Source organism: Oncorhynchus masou, chromosome 16, assembly GCF_036934945.1.
Source record: "Oncorhynchus masou masou isolate Uvic2021 chromosome 16, UVic_Omas_1.1, whole genome shotgun sequence".
NCBI lineage: Eukaryota > Metazoa > Chordata > Actinopteri > Salmoniformes > Salmonidae > Oncorhynchus > Oncorhynchus masou.
In genome coordinates this window covers 6,783,835-6,804,079 of record NC_088227.1, presented here as the reverse complement: position 1 = coordinate 6,804,079, position 20,245 = coordinate 6,783,835, and the positions used below count along the sequence as shown (strand labels likewise).

The 20,245-nt window shown below is 43.2% G+C and overlaps 1 protein-coding gene across 1 annotated transcript; it reads left to right on the top strand.

The window, feature by feature from the left end:
* Positions 1–5,821: 5,821 nt before the first annotated feature.
* On the top strand, positions 5,822–19,807 carry si:dkeyp-72h1.1 (uncharacterized protein LOC799956 homolog). The gene is made up of 4 exons (XM_064990601.1): positions 5,822–6,175; positions 11,409–11,513; positions 14,125–14,287; positions 14,595–19,807. The coding sequence occupies exons 2-4, from the start codon at positions 11,427–11,429 to the stop codon at positions 14,624–14,626; spliced, it is 282 nt and encodes a 93-aa protein (XP_064846673.1). The 5' UTR covers positions 5,822–6,175; positions 11,409–11,426; the 3' UTR covers positions 14,627–19,807.
* Positions 19,808–20,245: the final 438 nt, after the last annotated feature.

Sequence of the window (20,245 nt, the reverse complement as noted above, 5' to 3'; positions counted from 1 at the left end):
CGCGTCCAGGAACATTCGGCCATGTTACATCATCTTGGTGCCATGATGGATTGCGTTGTCCAAACCATGGACCGCTGGGAGAGACAGGAGGTCCCTCCAGTGACTCGACCAGCACAACCGAGGTTGTCTCCACCAATTCCATCCGCAGGGGATTCCGGGGGGGCGATGTGTCTCTCCCTTCCCAAGGAGTATGATGGGACAGCAGCACAGTGCCAGGGATTCTTACTACAACTGGACCTCTACCTGGCCACTGTGCACCCAGCACCCTCAGGAGGAGAGAGTAGCTGCTCTCGTCTCCTGCCTCACAGACGCCATGTGGAGAGTTTGGCAGTGAGTTGTGACCATACTCTGCCCTGATGAGGAACTTACTCCTGTTGCTGGCCTGGGTGGAGACAAAACAGCAGAGGAACTTCTCTAACTCCTGGTTGGCTCCGTTTGACCATTCTACTGTGGGTGGAACCCCGAGGAGAGACTCAGCGACGCACCCAACAGGGAGCAGAAGGCTTTCCAATACCATGCGACAAACTGGGGCCCACAATCTGAGACAATGTCCTGGGGAAGTCTGTGTAGTAGAAAGACATGGGCAATCATGAGATCAGCAGTCTCCTTTGCTGAGGGTAACTTGGGTAAGGCGATGAAATGGGCTGCCTTGGAAAACCGAACGACTAACACCAGGATAGTGGTATGCCCTTGGGATGGGGGTAACCCTGTGATAAAGTCTATGGATAGGTGGTACAAGGGCCGGCTGGGGATGGTCAGACGGTGGAGCAACCAAGGCAGTCGCTGTCGTGAGGCTTTGGGCAGAGGTGGAGCAGAACGTAACGAAGGATCTCACATCCTCAATCATGTCGGGCCACCAGAATTTCCACCTCAGGAACTCCCATGTACGATTATCCCCTGGATGCACAGTTAATTTAGAGGAGTGTCCCCATTGTAGTACTCAGGAACGGGCTGATCGCGGAACATGAAGTCTGTTAGAGGGACCCCCGGGATGGGTAGGATCAGGATGGACGAGAATGAGTCCATGTTAGCCTCAGGGGGTCCAGCAAAAACTGTGTTCTGGGACTTGCGGGTTAGAGCTGCTGCCACTGCACCAAAGTTGCGTAATAAAACCCCTGTAAAAGTAGCAAAACCTGAGGAACCGCTGGACTTGTTTGAGTGAGGCTGGATGGGGCCAGTCGGTGACTGCCCGCACCTTTACGGGGTCCATTTGGATGCTGGCGGTAGAGATAATGTGGCGTAGGAAAGAAACGTGGTATACACAGAACTCACACTTCTCTATCTTGATGTATAGTCGAAGCTGCAGGAGGCATCTCAGGACTTGGCGGACGTGTTCTGGAAGGGTCTTGGAGAAGATCAGGGTGGAGGTAAACAAAGACAAACCAATTCAACATATCCCTAAGCGTGTCATTGACCAATGCTTGGAAGACTGCTGGTGAGGGCATGACTAAATACTCATAGTGGCCACTCGGGTTGTTAAAGGCAGTCTTCCATTCATCTCCCTCCCTGATTCTCACCAGATTGTAAGTGTTGCGGAGGTCCAGTTGGTGAAGAATTGGGCCCCATCACCAACTCCAAAGAGGCGGACATCAGGGGTAAAGTGTAACGATTCTTAATTGTAATCCTGTTCAGCCCTCTGTAATCGATGCAGGGATGCAGACTTCCATCCTTCTTTCCCATGAAGAAGAAGCCTGCACCAGCTGTGGATGTAGAGGAGTGAATGAAACCTGCCTTAAACGACACCCGGATGTAATTGTTCATAACCACTGCTTCGGGGGTCGAGAGGGAGTACAGACGGCCTTGGAGATGGGTGGAGCCGGGTAGGAGTTCTATGGCGCAGTTGTATGGTCGATGAGGAAGGTGGGTGGCGGATTGCCTCTTACTGAATGCCTCCCTGAGGTCGAAGTACTTGGGAAGGAGAGCGGAAAAATCTTGGTCTTCAATGGATGCCGGGGAACATGGCGGGGCTCTTGGTGGGGGTCTTAGGCATATAGTCTGCCAGTTCTTACCACAGTCTAGTAGGTGTCCTGTGGACCAGGAGAATAGTGGGTCATGTAGCACTAGCCAGGGGTACCCTAGGATAAGGTGGAGTTGCAGTTAGTTTCAGAGTGGGTGGCAAGGAATAAGTTAGCCCTAAATATTTCTAAAACTAAAAGCATTATATTTGGGACAAATCATTCACTAAACCCTAAACCTCAACTAAATCATGTGGAAATTGAGCAAATTGAGGAGACTAAACTGCTTGGAGTAACCTTGGATTGTAAACTGTCATGGTTAAAACATATTGATACATGTCCATAATAAAGCACTGCTCTAACTTCAACACTATCAACAAGGCAGGTCTAGCCCTATTTTTGTCACACCTTGACTACTGTTCAGTTGCATGGTCAGGTGCCACATAGAGCCATGCCTTACATCGAACTCTATTCCGCATCAAGTAGCTGACACAAGCAGTAACATTTTATTTTAAAAAACATAAAAAAACACCTTATGGAACTGTGAAGCAACACAAACATAGGCACACACGCACACTATACACACACACGGATTTAGAACTGTAGATATGCGGTAGTGGTGGAGTAGGGGTCTGAGTGCACACAGTGTGTTGTGAAATCTGTGAATGTATTGTAATGATTTTTGCATAAACTGCCTTGATTTTGCTGGACCCCAGGAAGAGTAGCTGCTGCCTTGGGGATCCATAATAAATACAAATGCTGGGCTTGGGGGAGCTTGGGATGCTCTGGAAACCGGGATAGTGTCAAAAAGGTGCCGTCCCACATGTTCTCGGATGTGGTTGTCAATCCTGAAGGGCAGCGTTATCAGGGACTCGAGGTCCTCTCCCAGTTTCCGAGTGCCCAGTTCATCCTTGATGGAGTTAGACAGACCCTGGTGTAAATCGGTAACCAGTGCCTTAGTATTCCACCCACTCTCGGCTGGCGAGGGTGCGGAACTCAATGGCGAAATCATCTTCCCGGGTGGCCATCATACCACTTGGGGGCTGGGATCTTGGGTTCCCTGGGTGCAGGTTCCCTGGAGGATCTACGGCGATGCCTGTAGCACTGGGTGATGAGACTTGGGCATTGGTTCCTCCTGGGTTGAGGTTGGGCTGTGTTTGGAGGTAATTGGTAAGTGCCCGGAAGGTCTCTGATATTTGGGAGAGTTGTTCTTGCTGCTGCCCCAGCAGTGCTCCTTGGTGGGTTACAGCATTCTGGATCTGGGTGATCCCTGCTGGGTCCATGTTGAGACAGAAGCTTACTGTGACGTGGTGAAGTTGGACCCAGGTGCAGAGAAGAGACCAGACGAGGAATCAGTGGTTTTATATTATAAAGCTCTTATCTCCACACACAGCCGACATCATTGTCACCATATTAGCTAACCTCAACTCAACAACATAGCTACTGGAACTAACGCGTTAGTAAACCTGCAACAATCATGCAGTACAGTGTACAGTTAGGAATCAGTTTAGCAGTTACACCGGCGGGCCCGGATGGCAATACATTTATAAAACCAAAAGCTTACCTTGACTTTGAAGATTTCCCGTGTTGGATAGCCCGAGAAAGCTTGGTAAGATAGTATCCCTCTGTTAGAGCCAGGTGTTTGAGTATGCTAAACTTGGTGGCTGAATTCGTTATCTAAGTAAGTGAAAGTGAATGGAAAAATATGCATGAAATATAGATAGTGCTCTCTCGCTCCCTCATTTTTGAAAACAAATATTTGCTCAAAACTGTTCAACTGTGGTCTTTCACTTTGAGTCAACTACTCAACACATTTTATGCACTGCAGTGCTAGCTTGCTGTAGTTTATGCGTTCAGTACTACATTCATTCTCTGATCCTTTGATTGGGTGGGCAACGTCAGTTCAGGCTGCAAGAGCTCTGATAGGTTGGACGTCCTCTGGAGGTTGTCATAATTACTGTGCAAGTCTATGGAAGGGAGTGAGAACCGCAAGCCTCCTAGGTTTTGTATTGTTGTTTATGCTCCCAGAGGAGGACGGACACTTGCTGTCATTCGGCTGCACCATGACAAGCGATGAATACTCACCTCCAATGCTCACCTTTTGGATCTACTTCCCAATCCATTTGAAGATGATCCTGGCTCAGTTGGCATAGCCTAGTGGTTAGAGCGTTGGACTAGTAATCGGAAGGTTGAAAGTTCAAACCCCCGAGCTAACCAGGTACAAATCTGTCGTTCTGCCCCTGAACAGGCAGTTAACCCACTGTTCCTAGGCCGTCACTGAAAATAAGAATTTGTTCTTAACTGACTTGCCTAGTTAAATAAAGGTTAAAAAAAATAAAAATAAAATACCTGTAAGTGAAATCGAACAGCTGATCGAGCTGTCATATAACCGAATGCTGCAGACAATGCATTCACGGGTCACTACAGAGGTGTTTTGGTTCCTGACTCAAAGGGAATACCCTGCTGTCTCCCTCTGAGAATTAATGCCGTGTTCAAAACAACTGGAATCTCGGAACTCTGAAATTTCCGACTTACAACTTCAGTGCGTTCAAGATAACTGGGAAAATGAGCTCAGACTGGAAAAACTCATTTTGAATGGGCATCTAACTAGTAATTCCAACTTGGGAACTCTAGCCTCTTTCTAGCGTTCCGACTTTCCGACCTAAAGATCATTGATGTCATGATTTGACAGTTGTCTTAAAAGCATAATTCAACACTTGGTCGGCTACCCTTCGCCAGCTCAAATCTGTGTGAAGTTGGAGTCAGTGCTCTCCTCTGCATTAAAACCAAATATCGATCTAGGTTGCATTTGACAGTAGAGATGATGTCACACTGTTGACCACGCCCCCTGACTTTGAGAAGCTCCAATGTGACATGCATCAAGCACACCCATCTCATTAGTGGTGGTGAGATAAGAGACATTATGTCAGACTCATTTGCAATTGACTGTCACAGCACCACATTAAAATAATGTGCTGGCGAGTTGAAAAGACAAATCAGAAATATAGATTTGAAATGTAACCTTTTATTTAACTAGGTAAGTCAGTTAAGAATTTTTTTTTTTTGACGCATGACGCGCTACAAGTCCAGCCTCTCCAATCTTCTCATTGTTTTTTAGGAGCATATATCACCATGTCTGAGATTGAAAGATGAACTGAGATCCACAGTCCAGTCCAGTCCAGTTGGTTGCCAACCCCCATAAAATGTCCAAAGAACAAAAAAAGCCGGAAGGAGGAGAGATTAAATGTTTAATGATTTTCCACCTGTTCCTAAATGAATATAGTTGGTTCAGAATATGTTTTGATATTTCATCCTGCGTGTTCTGATTGTGTCTGGTGTGGGTGGACAAAATCCACATGCGCGTGATGGTGCACGTGGACAAGCGGTCTGGTCAGCATGTTAGCCTGAGTCAGAATGACAGTGTGGCTTCGAATATAGGGAGAAATGAAATTGTTTCATTATTTATGCAAATTACACAATTGTACATATGCATGAACCAAAAGGAAATATACACTTTCATTGCATTAGTAGAACCCCACTTGTATAGGGAGCATAGGAGGCAACACTTTGGGTCTGTGGCCAAGTAGCCTAAATTTGGTAAAAAGTGAGAATCATTGTCTTCACAGTCTTAGGATATGTTATCTTTCTATCCTCCTCTCTGTAGCTCTTTATCTCCCTCCCTCTTATCCTCTCACAACAGAGAGAGAGAGAGAGAGAGAGAGAGAGAGAGAGAGAGAGAGAGAGAGAGAGAGAGAGAGAGAGAGAGAGAGAGAGAGACACAACCACAATGCCAAGAGTGTGCAAAGCTGTCAGCAGGGCAAAGGGTGGCTACTTTGAAGAATCTCAAATTTCTTTAACACTTTTTTGGTTACTACATAGTTTTGATGTCTTCAATCCTACAATGTAGAAAATTGTAAAAAAAAAAATAAAGAAAAACCTTTGAATTAGTAGGCGTGTCAACTGGTACTGTGCATGCACAGTGAGATATACAAACCGCGTGCGCACACAGTTCCAAAGCTCACTGGCACTCCTGTTCTCCAGTGAACTAAAGCTGTTTTCTCCGCTGGGAAGTGGAATCGGAACTTCATCGTATGAGCCACGAACTCACGGAGAAACAATCAAACTATTGTTGTAACTCCAGCACGACAGCTCCACTCTTTATATCCTACACCATCTGCGGATAAATCAAGACCATAATAGAACTTTAACGCTTGATAAAGGTAAGTGTTGCTCGGGTTCTTCTCCTTAGAGCGATCTTCAAACATGCGTGTTTTCAGCAACATCCTCATAAGCAGAATCACAATTTTGAGGTGATTGCCCTTACAAGCGTTTACTGCTTGGATGAAAGGAGTACGTCCAACTGTCCACTTCATGGCATTATCGAGATAGGAAAGCTATCTAAAAAACATAAATGGAATCTAAAATAGTTTTATTTTAGATTTTAGAAATCCATGTAGAACACAGATGAAAATAGTATAATTTATTGGTATTATATTGTAAGCTACAAAAAAAGTCTGTCGTTGAAACAATTGATCAATTGTAGTTGTAGTAGGTGGAGTTGATCAATCTGTGATTTATAAATATGAAGAAATTGTCATTTTTTAAGTCCTATGCAGATTATCCTAAATGACTAAATACATAAAACACATGTATGACACATTCAGATGTAGGCCTACAATGTATTTACGACAGGCTACTTTTGTTTAGAATGTGGTTGGTTTCAATTTGCGCAACCAAGCTGGCAAAATATGCGATTTTATGTGATTCTTGGGCCATAGTTTTGCTTGATTGCGTAATATACCTTGCCATGCCTTAACCTTCTGTCGGTTTACAAGCTTGAGCGTGTTATTTCTGACTGATGTTAAATGATAGCTTCACTCATTTGCATGGATTTGAATGCCACGGGCAACAGATTGGGACTCGCCTGCACCCTTCAGGCAAGATCTTTTAATAATCCACCTTTCCAGAAACAAGTCTCTTACTGTTGCTGCTTGTTATAGACCCCCCTCAACCCCCAGCTGAGTCCTCGACACCAAATGGGATTTGATTGCCCGCCATCTATCTTCAGAGTTTGTACTGTCAGGTGACCTAAACTGGGACATGCTTAACACCCTGGCCGTCCTACAATCTAAGATAGATGCCCTCAATCTCACCCAAATTATCACACAATTATTATTACAACCCTAAATCCGTAACCATGGGCATCCTCTTAGATATCATCCTGACCAACCTGCCTTCTAAATCCACCTCTGCTGTCTTCAACCAGGATCTCAACAATCAGTGCCTTATTGCCTGCGTCCATTATGGGTCCGCGGTCAAACGACCACCCCTCATCACTGTCTCCCTAAAAACACTTCAGCGAGCAGGCCTTTCTAATCGACCTGGCCCGCGTATCCTGGAAGGATATTGACCTCATCCCGTCAGAAGAGGATGTATGGTTGTTCTTTAAAAATGATTTCCTCACCATCTTAAATAAGCATTCCCCATTCAAAGAACGGACACACTATAGCCTTTGGTTCACCCCAGACTTGACTTCCCTTGACCAGCACAAAAACATCCTGTGGTGTTCTGCATTAGCGCTCTGCATCGAATAGCCCCGGCGATATGCAACTTTTCAGGAAAGTCGGGAACCAATATACACAGTCAGTTAGGAAAGCTAAGTCTAGCTTTTTCAAACAGAAATTTGCATTCTGTAGAACTACTTCTAAAGGTTTTGGGACACTGTAAAGTAAATGGAGAATAAGAGCACTGCCTCCCAGCTGATGTTCTGAAAGAGCTGCAAAATTTGGATCCCTACAAGTCAGCTGGGCTAGACAATCTGGTGCTCTCTTTCTAAAATTTTCCACCAAAATTGTTGCAACACCTTTTACTAGCATGTTCAACCTCTCATTCATATATTCTGAGATCCCTAAAGATTGGAAAGCTTCTGCGGTCATCCCCCTCTTCAAAGGGGGAGACACTCCAGACCCAAACTGTTATTGACCTATATCCATCCTGCCCTGCCTTTCTAAAACCTTCGAAAGCCAAGTTAACAACAGATCACCGACCATTTCGAATCCCACCATACCTTCTCCACTATGCAATCTGGTTTCCGAGCCAGTCATGGGTGCACCTCAGCCACGCTCAAGGTCCTAAACGATATCAAAACCGCAATCGATAAAAGACAGTACTGTGCATCCGTCTTCATCGACCTGGCCAAGGCTTTCGACTCTGTCAATCACCACATTCTAATCGGCAGACTCAATAGCCATGGTTTCTCAAATGACGGCCCAGCCTGGTTCACCAACTACTTCTCAGACAGAGTTCAGTGTGTCAAATTGGAGGGCCTGTTGTCTGGACCTCTGGCAGTCTCAATGTAGATGCCACAGGGTTCAGTTCTCGGGCCGACTCTTTTCTCTGTATATATCAATGTCGCTCTTGCTGCTGGTGATACTCTGATCCACCTCTACGCCGACGACACCATTCTGTATACATATGGCCCTTCTTTGGACACTGTGTTAACTAACCTCCAAATGAGCTTCAATGCCATACAACACTCCTTCCGTGGTCTCCAACTGCTCTTAAATGCTAGTAAAACTAAATGCATGCTCTTCAACTGATTGCTGCCTGCACCCACCCGCCCGTCGAGCATGACTATTCTGGACGGTTCTGACTTAGAATATGTGGACAACTACAAATACCTAGGTGTCTGGTTAGACTGTAAACTCTCATTCCAGACTCACATTAAGCATCTCCAATCCAAAATGAAATCGGCTTCCAATTTTGCAACAAAGCCTCCTTCACTCATGCTGCCAAACATTCCCTCGTAAAACTGATTATCCTACCGATCCTTGACTTTGGCCATGTCATTTACAAAATCGCCTTCAACACTCTACTCAGCAAACTGGATGTAGTCTATCACAGTGCCATCCGTTTTGTCACCAAAGCCCCATATACTACCCACCACTGAGACCTGTATGCCCTCGCTACATATTCGTTGCCAAACCCACTGGCTCCAGGTCATCTATAAGTCTTTGTTAGGTAAAGCCCTGCCTTATCTCATCTCACTGGTCACCATAACACCCACCCATAGCACACGCTCCAGCAGGTATATTTCACTGGTCATCCCCAAAGCCAACACCGCCTTTGGCCGCCTTTCCTTCCAGTTCTCTGCTACCAATGACTGGAACGAACTGCAAAAATCACTGAAGCTGGAAACATATCTCCCTCACTAACTTTAAGCATCAGCTGTCAGAGCATCTTACCAATCACTGTACCTGTACACAGCCAATCTGTAAATAGCACACCTCATCCCCATATTGTTTTGTTTTGCTTTTTTGCACCCCAGTATCTCTACTTGCACATCATCATCTGCACATCTATCACTCCAGTGTTAATTCTAAATTGTAAATATTTTGCCTCTAAGGCCTATTTATTGCCTTACCTCCCTAATCATCTACATTTGCACACACTGTACATAGATTTGTCTTTTGTGCTATTGACTGTACGTTTGTTTGTAACTCTGTAGATTTGAATATGGTTTTCCATATTGCTTAGAGCAGGTGAAACTCACCTCGCTCAATATATATTTTTCTCCCTCCTCCACCTTACTTGCCCTTGTGTATTGTTGGAGTAAAGGAGAAATTAACTGTGCTCCCTCACTCTGGAGACGTTTAACCTGTCACTGTCTGGGGAAAAAGATTGGAAAATCAATCAAGGATAATTATGGAACATTTGTTGCGAGTGTGTGTGTGGCTGAGTCACGCACACACGTTGTTGTATTGTTGAAGCTTCCCAAGATCGCCTAGTTCAAAACAAAATGGTACATAGTCACACAATTTAACAACCATCTCATCTACTTATCTTTTTAAACAAAAAATGAAGGGAGCGAATTTGGAGCAGCAGTTTTTATCTTGTGAGTGCTGAGCGATATATAAAAAAAAAAAAAAAAAAAAAAAAAACATTTTGTGCAATGCAGGGTAAAAGATTTTGAGCAAAAACCGCTCTGAGGGTGAGTGGGATTTCCAACCACTCAACTCTGCTCAAATACCCTGATCAGGATAGATGATAAACAGAGTAGCAGCAGTGTATGTGAAGAGTGTGTGTCTCCGTGTGAGTGTGTGTATGGCGTCAATATGCATGCATGTGTGTGTGTGTGTGTGTGTGAGCGTATGTGGTGTGTGTGTGTTGGAGTGTCGGTGTATTACTCTAATCACAATAGTATGTGTGCATAGTAAGCGCCATTGCCAGCCCACATTACTGGGAGAAAACAAACTGCTAGTTTTTCTCCTTTTATGTCATTGTCTTCTACCATGGAGGCACTGCATGTCTCAATGAAAGATGTGCATATATAAAATGAGCCAATTCGAGACCAGGATGAGTATGGACATGATGGCATGAAGTGCAATTGACTCTTGTCACCACAGTGAGTCAGGACATTTGCCAAGTCTCTTCCGAATGAGAGCTTGATTGACATATCAACCATATGTAGTCACGGTTTAGATTGTTGGCAGAGATCTGGGTGTTGACTAATTTGGAATGTTAAGCCAGCAACTTACTGTTATCTTGATGAAGACTATGGAATGTGTGATGAGTTCTGTATTTGTTTCTGGGCCTGACTAATGCAAGGCATGTCAATTTTACAATCTGTCACTGTTTTGGGCTCTGCTCCAGTCTCAAAACACCTATGTCACAACTGGCTCCCTTAGGTTATACTGCACGCACGCACACACACACACACTGCCCACCCACCAACTCGCCATTTATACCCTCTTTAGTATGGCACTCATTTCCATAAAAGACGTCTCGGTTTGTAACTTTTCCCCCATAGATGCCTTCCAACCCTCCAATCCAACCCACTTTGGTCACAGCTCACTCCCTAAGGTTATTCTCTGTTTCCAGGACTGGGCCAATGCAATAAACACATCATATCAATACCCACTTCCCCTCTGGAGTATGGCACTTATTTTCAGAAAAGGCATGTTGATTATTGACTGCCCACCATGTGCATGTCCATTTGGGACTTATTCCATAATGCTGATCAGAGCATTTTGTAGGAGCAGAATCAGGCCGTGTAGCAATCATTGGCACGAGTACTTAATGACTGTCAGAGATACACCCAATTCCAAACCAATCATTCATTACTTACCTCTAGGTTATTACTAGCCTGGTCCCAGATCTGTTTGTGTTGTCTGGCCAACTCTTATGATAAGTTGGCAAGACAGCGCAAACAGATCTGGGACCAGGCTAGGTCTCAACTGACTCACAGATAAAAATGTCATTGAATAGGAATCAGGAGTATAGTACTAGATGGACTTTTCCCCCTATTTCCCAAACCAACTCAGCCCTCGTTAGTCTGAGGGATAGTGAACAAAGGACTAGTTCTAGGGATGTTTGGTTTGGAACGATGCCATACTTTTCAGCTTTGTTAATGTACTGAGAACATGTCATTCTTTTCTTTTGGCTTGGCTGAAGACGAGGCTTACTGACAGGATGACAGAAGTGATAAACACCTGTGATTCGACGGTGGGAGACTTCAGCATCGGAGGCACCTCAGGAGAAGAGGGTATATCCTTCCAGGTGGGACTAATTCACAGACACAGACACACTCACAGACACAACACTAAAAAACAACAACAAAGGAACACACCACAGTTCCACAAACTCACAAGAAGACACTACAGCGCCTGCCATGCCGACTACTGCTCATTCTGTGTCTCCCTAACCTGCCGTTCCCCAAGTGTGTGTGTGTGTGGGTGGAGACAGGTGTGCTGGAGGCAGAGCAGATCCCCACCAGCTGCAACCTGTTCCATAATCAAGATCTCTACAAATACTCAGCCCTGCCACTTCCACGCTGCCAGATTGTAACCTCTGCTCAGTCAGTCTGCATTTTGTTCCTGCATAGATCCTGTTTTCGTGTTATGCCTGTTTTTCTGTCCGCTCTGACTCTGGTCCCTGTCTCCAGTCCCACATCTCGTAAGTCCTGCTACCCTGTCCTGGACCCCCCCCCCCCCCACTCTACTGCTTTCTTGGATGCCTCTCCGGACCGGTTTACATAGCCCCAACTCCCCTCACTACAGCCTCAGCACCTGGCTCCCTGCAATCCACCCTATCTTCCCCATTTTTCAATAAATACCTTGGTTACCTCATCCTACAAAGTATTACAAAGTATTACAAAGTATTAACTTAAGGGGGGTGAATAATTTTGCACGCCCAATTTTTCAGTTTTTGATTTGTTAAAGTTTGAAATATCCAATAAATGTCGTTCCACTTCATGATTGTGTCCCACTTGTTGTTGATTCTTCACAAAAAATACAGTTTTATATCTTTGTTTGAAGCCTGAAATGTGGCAAAAGGTCGCAAAGTTCAAGGGGGCCGAATACTTTCGCAAGGCACTGTATATTCATCAATCTATACACAATACCTGATAATGGCAAAGTGAAAACAGGTTTTTAGACATCTTAGCAAATGTATTAAAAATAAAAAACAGATTCTTTATTTACATAAGTATTCAGACCCTTTGCTATGAGACTCAAAACTGAGCTCGGGTGCATCCTGTTTCCATTGATCTTCCTTGAGATGTTTCTGCAACTTAATTGGAGTCCACCTGTGGTAAATTCAATTGATTGGACATGATTTGGAAAGGCACACACCTCTCTATATAAGGTCCCACAGTTGACAGTGCATGTCAGAGCAAAAATCAAGCCATGAGGTCGAAGGAATTGTCTGTAGAGCTCGGAGACAGGATTGTGTCGAGGCACAGATCTGGGGAAGGGTACCAAAACATTTCTGCAGCATTGAAGGTCCCCAAGAGCACAGTAGCCTCCATCATTCTTAAATGGAAAAAGTTTGGAACCACCAAGAGTCTTTCTAGAGCTGTCACTCTGACATAACCCGATTGTCACTCTGACAGAGCTCCAGAGTTTTTCTGTGGAGATGGGAGAATCAACCAGAAGAACAACCATCTCTGCAGCACTCCACCAATCAGGCCTTTATGGTAGAGTGGCCAGACGGAAGCCACTCCTCAATACAAAGGCACATGACAGCCAGCTTGGAGTTTGCAAAAAGGTACTTAAGGACTCAGACCATGAGAAACAATATTCTCTGGTCTGATGAAACCAAGATTGAACTCTTTGGCCCAAATGCCAAGTGTCAAGTCTGTAGGAAAGCTGGCACCATCGCTACGGTGAAGCATGGTGGTGGCAGCACCATGCTGTGGGGATTTTGTTCAGCGGCAGGGACTGGGAGACTAGTCAGGATCGAGGGAAAGATGAACGGAGCAAAGTACAGAGAGATCCTTGATGAATACCTGCTCCAGCGCACTTAGGACCTCAGACTGGGCGAAGGTTCAGCCTCCAACAGGATAATGACCTCACTTACACAGCCAAGACAATGCAGGACTGGCTTCGGGACAAGTCTCTGAATGTCCTTGAGTGGCCCAGCCGGGGCTCGGACTTGAACCTGATCGAACATCTCAGGAGAGACTTAAAAATTGCTGTGCAGAAGTTCTCCCCATCCAACTTGACACAGCTTGAGAGGATCTGCAGAGAAGAATGGGAGAAACTATCCAAATACAGATGTGCCAAGCTTGTACCATCATACCAAGAAGACATCAGGCTGAAATCACTGTCAAGGGTACTTCAACAAAGACTGAGAAAGGGTATGAATACTTATGTAAATGTGATATTTCAGTTCTAAATGTTATTTCTTGAACTATTTTTGCTTTGTCATTATGGGGTATTGTGTGTAGATTGATGATGGAAAATAAATGATTTAATCCAGTTTAGAATTCGCCTGTCACGTAACAAAATGTTATACTTTCCAAATGCACTGTATATAATTATGTCTTTAATTTCCCATTTAAGTCACTGGGGCAACAAAAGTACCTCTCTCACAGAGCATCATCTAGTGGTTGCGATTATCCTCTCTGGTTCTGGAATGTGCTTTGAGCCCTTGGAGACTACTTGGTAAACTATACATTTGTTGGATGCCAAGAAAGTTGCATAAACAGAAAACTGACCATATAATCTAGGATCAACCTGATACTACTCCATCAATGTCACATGTTACAAGCAGGGTTGGGGTTACCAGCAATTCAGTTTTCAATTCAGTGGAATTCACCCCAACCCTTACCCTGGTTACCAGATTTTCCCCTCTTTTTTTGGTTACGCTGACGTGATTGTGTTTCCAGATCTTTCCGGACTCCCACGAACGGTTCCCCAAGCTGTCCAAACGGCTTCCCTCCATCGTGGTGGAGCCCACTGAGAGCGGGGAAGTGGAGAGTGGCGAGCTCCGTTGGCCCCCCGATGACCTTAGTTACCCTGATGAAGACCCCGGAGAGGCCCAGGCGGCAGGTGAGAACCACTCAAACCCATTTCCAGCCAAGAGAAGTGAGAACCAAAAGTGCTTTCCAGGGGACAATATAATAGAATCTGTTTATTTTTTCCCAGAGCTTCAAACAAAAGAGAGGGACTATGGAACTCTTACTTTCTATGCCTACTGAAGAACATTTTTAAACTATTCAACAGTATTGTGGGATGTGATTTGGAATACCGGTAAAGACTAGGAGCTTGTAGGTTGTAGTCTGGGGTGGAGCCTGTAATCAAAATGTAGCTATACAAATTGAATGTATTTAAATGTGTGTGTATGTGTTGGTGGCAGGAGAGGATAATCCAGCAGCGGTACAGCAATGATGGGAGGAGTTTAAAACGGACTCTCACAGTGCTGGCACCGTTCCAGCCACACACTGTGAGTGTCTCCATGATGGACAGAAGCAAGGAGGAGGGTGTTCAGGCTAAGCCCGTAATCAACTAGAAGCGCCAACCTGTTGGTAGACCTCCACAACACTTGGTGGGGCTGAGCCCTGTCTTAAATTGCTCATTGGTGCCAAACACCAGTGAGTAGCTTGTTACTGTAGATTCATTTGTTGCTTGTTTTACTTTTTTAGGGTTCACAAACAACATGTTTATGTGCACCCCATTCAGAGTTTGTTTAGCTGTGATCTTTAGATACAGTATACAAAATAAAGATATGAACAGTTCTATATATATAATTTTATGTATCTGGCTGCCTTAGACCAAAGTCTATATGTACTGTAGATCAGGGGTTGGAACTGGTCAGAACAGACAATTGGAAAATAACATCATTTTTCAAGGAACAGAAACAACCAGGAACAAAAGTGATCTCTAGTGTCCTGGAACAGAACCATTATTTTCAAATCTTGAGAACCGGTAAATAATCATATTTTTTATTACAAAAATGTTTATGTCGAGCATATACGTTACCGGTAAAAAGTTTTAGAACACCTACTCATTCAAGGGTTTTTCCATGGTTTTTAAAACAATTTTCTACATTGTAGAATAATAGTTTAGACATCAAAACTATGAAATAACACATATGGAATCATATAGTAACCAAAAAATTGTTTAACAAATCAAAATGTATTTTATATTTGAGATTCTTCAAATAGCCATCCTTTCCCTTGATGACAGCTTTGCACACTCTTGGCATTCTCTCAACCAGCTTCATGAGGTAGTCACCTGGAATGCATTTCAATCAACAGGTGTGCCTTCTTAAAAGTTCATTTGTGTTATTTCTTTCCTTCTTAATGTGTTTGAGCCAATCAGTTGTGTTGTGACAAGGTAGGGGGAGGGGGGGTATACAGAAGATAGCCCTATTTGGTAAAAGACCAAGTCCATACTATGGCAAGAACAGCTCAAATAAGTAGAGAAATGACAGTCCATCATTACTTCAATACATGAAGGTCAGTCAATGTCACGACTTTGAAGTTGGCCCTTCTCATTGTTCGGGTGGTGTTCGGCGGTGACGTCACCGGCTTTCTAGTCACTACCGATCCATTTTTCTGTTTTGTTTGATTACACACACACCTGTTTTACATTCCATATTTAACCATCTGACATACATTTCTGTTCTGTCTGTGATTGTTCATGTCGTTAGTGGTTGTGTTTGTGTTAGAGTTGTGTTGGGTGTTCCTATGTGGAATTTTACTTTATTCTTTGAGTAAACTCAGTTGGATTACTCTATACTTGTGTCCTGCGCCTGACTCCGCTTTCACTCTGCACCCAATCGCTGACAGTCAATATGAAACATTTCAAGAACTTTGAAAGTTTCTTCAAGTGCAGTCGCAAAAACCATCAAGTGCTATGATGAAACTGGCTCTCATGAGGACCGCCACAGGAATGGAAACCCCTGAGTTACCTCTGATGCAGAGGACAAGTTCATTAGTTACCAGCCTCAGCCCAAATAAATGCTTCACGGAGTTCAAGTAACAGACACATCTCAACATCAACTGTTCAGAGGAAACCGTGTGAATCATTGTCAAATTTCTGCAAAGAACTAATACTAAAGGACACCAATAAGAAGAAGATACATGCTTGGGCCAAGAAACACAAACAAAGGACATTAGACTGGTGGAAATGTGTCTTTTGATCTGGAGTCCAAATTGGAGATTTTTGGTTACATCTGCCGTGTCTTTGTGAGATGTGGTACTATAATTTGTTTTTCAACAAGACGATGACCCAACACACCTCCAGGCTGTGCAAGGGCTATTTTACCAAGAAGGAGAGTGATGGAGTGCTGCATCAGATGACCTGGCATCCACAATCCTCTGACCTCAGCCAAATTGAGATGGTTTGGGATGAGTCGGACCGCAGAGGGAAGGAAAAGCCACCAACAAGTGCTCAGCATGTGTGGGAACTCCTTCAAGACTGTTGGAAAAGCATTCCAGGTGAAGCTGGTTGAGAGAATGCCAACAGAGTGCAAAGCTGTCATCAGGGTGGCTATTTGAAGGATCTCAAATATAAAATATATTTCATATATTCTTCTTTGGTTACTACATGATTCCTTATGTGTTATTTTATAGTTTTGAAGTCTTCATTATTATTCTACAATGTATAGAATAGTCCAAATAAAGAAACTCTGAATGAGTAGGTGTTCTAAAACTGTTGACCGGTAGTGTAATTCAGTGAACCTATGATGCTACTGTAGTAATAGCCGAAACACACTCCAATTAACATTATGTCACAAGGTTTAGCGCTTCACACCCTCCATGTCCACCGCTCTCTCCCCACCTGTGACATCTCAGACACAACATCTCTGATCAATTAAACATATAAACAAGTAGCTTACCCATTCCAAGGCAAGCTGCTCTATCCGTGCTGATTGGCGGGGTAAAATAATGAGCTAAATGTAAAAACTATGTTGATTTCACAGGTTCAAAAAAATTGTACGAAAGGGAATTATATGAACCGTTACTTTTCGGGGATTCTTACCAATTCAGAACCTTATAATGCTGGTTAGAACACTGGAATGGAACAAGAAAATATGGTTTCTGTTCAGAACAATTGGAAAATAATTTTGGTTCTAACCCCTGTTGAAGATAAACAGTTTTATACAGTGAGTTTGGGAGAGGAGAATTCATCATGAGGAACATGGCAATCTTACATTAAACTGTATAGCTGTCAATTACGGCTTCTGCTCATATGCATGTTATTATCTATAAGCACTTATTACAATGTTTTTTTCTTCTTTCAAACCATAGGCTTTGAAGCATCATCGTAGTTAATATTTTACATAGTCCTTGATTGAAAAGACATGTTAACTGAAAAAACACAACTTTCAGGTTTTTCTAATTTGTCTTTCATCTATTGCCCAATTTCAATTCATGTCTGGGTTTGTTTTTATTCATTAAACTTCTGATAGTTTGGAGTCTCTGATACTATAGTTAAATTAAAAAGTCACACACCCTTCTACAAACATGTCTTGCTTACATGCTGACTAGAACGGACACGTCGCGTGCACGAGCGTCGCAAGATAAATGATGAAATCCATGTTATTCAATTATTGCGCGCCAAGGAGTGTCTGCATTGCCAAGGGTTAAATTAGAAGTCAGTTTATTATTATTATTATTTATCCTATTTCTGACGCAGATCGCGCTGCAAGTCCTGCCTCTCCCATCTCCTCGTTGGTTTATAGAAGCAGGTACCCACGTGCCTTCTCCTCATTGGTTATACCCACGTGGGTGATTGAAAGACTAACTGTTTTGCCGGTTGTCATGGTAATACTATGAAAGTGTAGATGAATCACCATATAAGTTCCAAGATGAAAAAGCCTGGAAGGAGGAGAGTTGACTAGAAACGATTCGGTTGGCCGTTTTATGTGTGGATTAATTGTCGTAGTAGAGGACCTTGTGCATTTCAGGTAAAAAAACAACTCAATGTTTATATCCCAGGACAAATTAGCTAGCAAGTGCAAGCTAACTAGCTAAATTGCCATAAATGCTTAATGCTTTTCGACCTCTCCCCAAATTAATGTCATTGGTTCAGAGTTTGTTTTGATATTTTAACCTGCATGTCGTGATCGCGTTTGCACGATAGCGCACGAGCACAACCAGTTTGGGTTTCATGGTACGTCCTTTTGAATATAATTAATATACAGTTGTCGGAAGTATACATACACCTTAGCCAAATACATTTAAACTCAGTTTTTTTTTTTTTTTTTACAATTCCTGACATTTACTCCGAGTAAAGATTCCCTGTCTTAGGTCAGTTAGGATCGCCACTTTATTTTAAGAATGTGAAATGTCAGAGTAATGGTAGAGTGATTTATTTCAGCTTTTATTTCTTTCATCGCATTCCCTGTGGGTCAGAAGTATACTGTACATACAATCAATTAATATTTGGAAGCATTGCCTTTAAATTGTTAAACTTGGGTCAAACATTTTGGGTAGCCTTCCACAAGCTTCCCACAATACGTTGGGTGAATTTTGGCCAATTCCTCCTGACAGAGCTGGTGTAACTGAGTCAGGTTTGTAGGCATCCTTGTTCGGCACACAATTTTTCAGTTCTGCCCACAAATGTTTCTATAGGATTGAGGTCAGGGCTTTGTGATGGCCACGCCAGTACCTTGACTTTGTTGTCCTTAAGCCATTTTGCCACAACTTTGGAAGTATGCTTAGGGTCATTGTCCATTTGGAAGACCCATTTGCAACCAAGCTTCCTGACTGAGGTCTTGATGTTGCTTCAATATATCCACAATATATCCATCTATTTAGTGAAGTGCATCAGTCCCTCCTGCAGCAAAACACCCCACAACATGATGCTGCCAACCCGCGCTTTACGGTTGGGATGGTGTTCTTTGGCTTGCAAGCCTCCCCCTTTTCCTCCAAACATAACGATGGTCATTATGGCCAAACAGTTCCATTTTTGTTTCATCAGACCAGAGGACATTTCTCCAAAAAATACAATCTTTGTCCCCATGTGCAGTTGCAAACCGTAGTCTGGCTTTTTTATGGCGGTTTTGGAGCAGTGGCTTCTTCCTGCTGAGCGGCCTTTCAGGTTATGTCGATATAGGACTTGTTTTACTGTGGATATAGATACTTGTACCTGTTTCCTCCAGCATCTTCACAAGGTCCTTTGCTGTTGTCCTTTGCTGTTGTTTTGACATTGATTTGCACTTTTCGCACAAAAGTATGTTCATCTCTAGGAGACAGAACGTGTCTCCTTCCTGAGCGGTATGACGGCTGCGTGGGCACATGGTGTTTATACTTGCGTACTATTGTTTGTACAGATGAACGTGGTACCTTCAGGCATTAGGAAATTGCTCCAAAGAATGAACCAGACTTGTGGTCTTATCTGGGTTCTTATGTCTCCAAATATCTAGAACACCTAACCTTAGACATATATGCCTTATCTCATAAACATAATTGCTATCCTTAGGAGGCCATCTATCTAGATCATCATGTAATACTGTATTAAAATCTCCACCGCATATTACTTTGGCCAATGGAAATGTATACATAATTGTACTTATTTTCCTTTCAATGTCTCAATAAAATACAGCTTTATGACTTGTTATTGGAAGCATAAGTATTTACAACAATGAATTGAATATGGATGACATCTACCAATAGCATAATCCATCTCCCTGCATTATCTGCTTCATGTCTCAGTATATGACCTTTAAAGTTGCCTTTTAAAATAGCGACACCTGCTGACCGATTGGTACCAAATGAAAGCCAAATATCATTCCCCTTTGCCACTTCCAAAACGTGGAACAGGCATGAGTTTCTTGAATATAATAAAAGTCGGCACTCTTACCCTTACAATACAAAAATAAATTTTCAAAATATGACGGATAACCCTGGCATTAATAGAAAATACAGAAATTAACATTTTACTATCACAGTGACTATATGAAGAATAAACTTTTATACGTACACATGAACCGGGTTCTCACAAAATGAAACGTTCGTACTAGTTGCAAATAAAAACAGTCCTTTGCAACACAAAGGT